Source organism: Homarus americanus, unplaced genomic scaffold (assembly GCF_018991925.1).
Source record: "Homarus americanus isolate GMGI-L3 unplaced genomic scaffold, GMGI_Hamer_2.0 scaffold51478, whole genome shotgun sequence".
Classification (NCBI taxonomy): domain Eukaryota; kingdom Metazoa; phylum Arthropoda; class Malacostraca; order Decapoda; family Nephropidae; genus Homarus; species Homarus americanus.
In genome coordinates this window covers 6,885-12,069 of record NW_024723063.1, presented here as the reverse complement: position 1 = coordinate 12,069, position 5,185 = coordinate 6,885, and the positions used below count along the sequence as shown (strand labels likewise).

The 5,185-nt window shown below is 39.0% G+C and overlaps 1 protein-coding gene across 1 annotated transcript; it reads left to right on the top strand.

Annotated features, from left to right (window-relative positions):
- The first annotated feature begins 3,075 nt into the window (after window positions 1–3,075).
- LOC121863355 (serine/threonine-protein kinase pkn2-like) lies at window positions 3,076–3,879 on the top strand. Its single transcript, XM_042361974.1, has one exon. The coding sequence runs from the start codon at window positions 3,076–3,078 to the stop codon at window positions 3,877–3,879; it is 804 nt and encodes a 267-aa protein (XP_042217908.1).
- The last annotated feature ends 1,306 nt before the right edge of the window (window positions 3,880–5,185 follow it).

The following is a 5,185-nucleotide window of genomic DNA, read 5'->3' as shown; positions in this document are numbered from 1 at the left end:
CTTAAACCTGTGACCAATGTAAACATACTAGCATCTCAAAAAGTCCTCAATTCTTAGACACGGGGGCTGCTCAAAGCATCTTATTTAAAGAAAGCCTTCCAGGAATTGAGAAAGGGTAAACCGGAGAGTGTGATTCTCCAAAACTTCCACTAGCGTAGCTAGGGGGCGGGGGCGGTCCGTCTGGCGAATTGTCTGGAGACGGCAAGTTAATCCTTGTCGTGTCTGACCTAACACCTGACCCACATCATCACGGCCACGTCATGAGCTACACCCTTGCTATGCGCCCCCCCCCCGCCACACACACACAACCTGTAACCTGTTGAGGATTAAGGAAACAACTTCAAACAAGTACGCCAGTGAGCTCATGTGGTGTGGGTCAGGTGTTAGGTCAGACACGACGAGGATTAACTTGCCGCCGATACAAAGGGAAGGATTAACGTCTCCAGTAGCTGCAGATATGGGTGATGAGCAGACCCAAAAGTGCCGCCCCCCAAAAGTGAAGGATCACGAGATGCTGAAATGCCATACGACATTGAATTGAGGAGAGAAATGTTTTCTTCGCTGGACAGAGTGATCCAAGAAATAACTTTGAGATTTCAACAGCTTCATGAACTTGCTGAGAAATATGCCTTCCTTACCCCATTGAATCTTTTGGATGATAAATATGAGTGTCTAATAGATCACGATCACGACGACATTGATAAAGAGCAGTTCCTCGTTGAGAGAAAAAGACTTCAGCATTTTGTTGCTATTGCTGCTATAACTATTAAAGACATCATCACTACACCAGATATAAAAGTACAACATCATCACTACACCAGATATAAAAGTACATCATCACTACACCAGATATAAAACTACAACATCATCACTACAACATCATTACTACACCAGATATAAAACTACATCATCACTACACCAGATATAAAACTACAACATCATAACTACAACATCATTACTACACCAGATATAAAACTACATCATCACTACACCAGATATAAAACTACATCATCATCACTACATCAGATTAAAACTACATCACCACTACACCAGATATAAAACTACAACATCAGCACTACAACATCATCACTACACCAGATATAAAAGTACATCATCACTACACCAGATATAAAACTACAATATCATCACTACACCAGATATAAAACTACATCATCACTACACCAGATATAAAACTACATCATCACTTCACCAGATATAAAACTACATCATCACTACAACATCATCACTACACCTGATATAAAACTACAACATCATCACTACACCAGATATAAAACTACAACATCATCACTACATCAGATATAAAACTACATCATCACTACAACATACAAGACTACATCATCACTACACCAGATATAAAACTACAACATCATCACTAGACCTGATTTAAACCTACAACATCATCACTACAACATATAAGACTACATCATCACTATACCAGATATAATACTACATCGTCATCACTACACCAGATATAAAACTACATCATCACTACAACATATAAGACTACATCATCACTACACCAGATATGAAACTACAACATCATCACTACACCTGATATAAAACTAAAACATCATCACTACAACATCATCACGAAACCAGATATAAAACTACAACATCATCACTACAGCAGATATAAAACTACAACATCATCACTACACCAGATATAAAACTACATCATCATCACTACACCAGATATAAAACTACAACATCATCACTACACCAGATATAAAACTACAACATCATCACTACACCAAATATATAACTACATCATCACTACAACATACAAGACTACATCATCACTACACCAGATATAAAACTACAACATCATCACTACACCAGATAGAAAACTACATCATCACTACAACATACAAGGACACATCATCACTCACCAGATATAAAACTACAACATCATCACTCACACCACAGATATATAAAACTACAAACATCATCACTACACCAAATATAAAACTACATCATCACTACAACATACAAGACACATCATCACCAACCAGATATAAAACTACATCATCACTACAGCAGATATAAATCTACATCATCACTACACCTGATATAAACCTACAACATCATCACTACAACATATAAGACTACATCATCACTACACCAGATATAAAACTACATCATCACTACACCTGATATAAAACTACAACATCATCACTACAACATCATCACGAAACCAGATATAAAACTACAACATCATCACTACAGCAGATATAAAACTACAACATCATCACTACACCAGATATAAAACTACACATCATCACTACACCAGATATAAAACTACAACATCATCACTACACCAGATCATCACTACAACATACAAGACTACATCATCACTACACCAGATATAAAACTACAACATCATCACTACACCAGATATAAAACTACATCATCATAAAAAACTACATCATCACTACAACATACAAGACTACATCATCACTACACCAGATATAAAACTACATCATCACTACAACATACAAGACTACATCATCACTACACCAGATATAAAACTACAACATCATCACTACACCAGATATAAAACTACACATCATCACTACACACATACAAGACTACATCATCACTACACCAGATATAAAACTACAACATCATCACTACACCAGATATAAAACTACAACATCATCACTACACCAAATATAAAACTACATCATCACTACAACATACAAGACTACATCATCACTACACCAGATATAAAACTACAACATCATCACTACACCAGATATAAAACTACAACATCATCACTACACCAGATATAAAACTACAACATCTTCACTACAACATATAAGACTACATCATCGCTACACCAGATATAAACTACAATATCATTACATCTACACTACAGCACATCTACACTACAGCAGAACATTACATCACTATCACTATACTATAAGTCACTCTTTTCTTGTGAGTCTTTTGTCACATGTGAAAATTCCAACCGTATTATATATTCAGTTACACTTTACCCCCCGAAAAAAAAGTTTACCTCATTAGCTTCATCTCAATAACTTTCCAAATAAGATGGCAGAAGAGATGACTAGCTACCAAGAGGGATCACACCTGGTGGAGTTCGGTTATGCCGACTTTAAAAAAATGTTCAAAAAGACCGGTATTTTGGGCGAAGGGGTCAGTGGCGAAGTATTGCTGGGAGAGTTTTTCAACAGACCTGCCTGCGCTAAAATAGGAGTAAGCCATGGCGTCAACAAGATCTTTAAAAGTGAGATAGAAAACAATTTAAAAGTAAATGGCGCTGGTGGATCCCCCATCCTGCTGGGGTCATGCATCGATTACCCGGTAATGATCTTCTCAGTCTGCCAGGGTCAATCACTGTACGACATTATCGATAATTTATTTATTTTATCTCCCACCCGGTCGATAAACCTCTTCCTACCCATAGCTGAAGGCCTAGCCGAGGTACACAGCCGGGGTATCATCCATAATGACATTAAAGGGGATAATGTTCTGCTGGAGAAGAATCCCGATGGATCCTTCACCTCCCACCTTATCGACTTTGGCTTATCAAGAGTCGAAGGTGGCCACCTGACCTTACGCTGCAACCCGTACGGGAGCCATTACGCCCCCGAGCTATTTAAAGGTCAACCCTGCACCCCGGCCAGCGACATTTATTCGCTTGCAGTGATGATCTCCGACACCCAAAACACCTTTGACAACCTCTGGCCGCCAGGGGTTAAAGACCTGTGCAAGAAAATGCTCTGCCGCAGCCCACAGCACCGCCCAAGTCTCGCTAAGGTGATTGACGTTTTTAAGCAGTCCCTGGAGGAGCTCTCCCTTGAGGTGCTCTCCCCCTCCAATACACACCAGTGATACAACATGTACAGTAGGCCTATATATCAGATGCCACTGAGAGCTCATGCTCTCACTTGGCTCAGCCATGTCAATACCGTCACAATAGTCCATTCTGTATATTATTATGGGTAAATAAACGGTTAAATATAAATATTATCAATATGAATATCCTCCTCCTCGACCCACCTCTCCTCTTCCTCCTCCACGCACCAACAGCCTTTGTAAGAGAAAAACACACCATTACCCCTTCTACAGCTACTACTGTTTAGTAGGAATAGTAATAGTTTCATTTTTGCATTGTACCTGTAAATAAATGAAATAAATAAATAAATAAATTTTAACCTACAACTCAGAAATTGACTTTTTATCCTTTACACATGAGCGTGACTAATGATGTTCTACCACAGTTGACAGATCACCTGAAGACTTGTACCTGATCATTAAATACCTTAACGCTAACCGAATATAACCCAATCCAGCCTAACATAACTCAACCCAAACCAACCTACCAGAGCATTACATAACAACCTAACCTAACCCAGCCTAACATAAGAATGGAGGAAACTGCAGCGGGCCTATTGGCCCATACTGGGCAGTCCCATTTACACCCAACCCCTATTGCTCATATATCCATCCAACCTGTTTGAAGCTATCCAGCGTATTCGAGTTAATGATGGTGTTTGGTAACTTGTTCCACTCGTCTACTACTTTATTTCCAAACCAATGTTTACCAATTTCGCGCCTAAATCTAAATTTGCCTAATTCAAAACCATTGTTACGATTTCGCTCCTGGTTGGATAGATCGAGTACAATTTGTAATGTCACTTTGTTTATCCCGGACTTCCATTTATACAACTCTATCATATTGCCCCACACTCTACGTCTCTCGAGGTAGTGCAAAATAAGACGCTTTAACCTTAAGGGTAGGCTTCAGGATATCGTGTGGCAGCACACATTGTCAACACATATTGATTTCCTTTACGAGTTTGGGCAGAGAGCCTACACAGTCAATTACAATTTTTTCAAATGGCTCAAACTACAGTAATGTGTTTTAATTGAGCTGGAGGAATGACTTGGTTGGGTTTACCCACCACCTGACATACATGGCAAGATTATACAAACGTAGTGACGCTATTCTTTATGTCCGGCCAATAGTAATGTTAAAGTAGTTTCTTATTGTCTTGAGAATTCCTAAACGTCCGGAAGTCCCTCGTGGGCCAACTCCACCAGAGACTTACGAATCGACTTGGGTACTACAATTTGATGTGTCAGACCACGTATCTAAGTTATTTAACTCTGGAGGTCTATACATTCTCATCAAGAT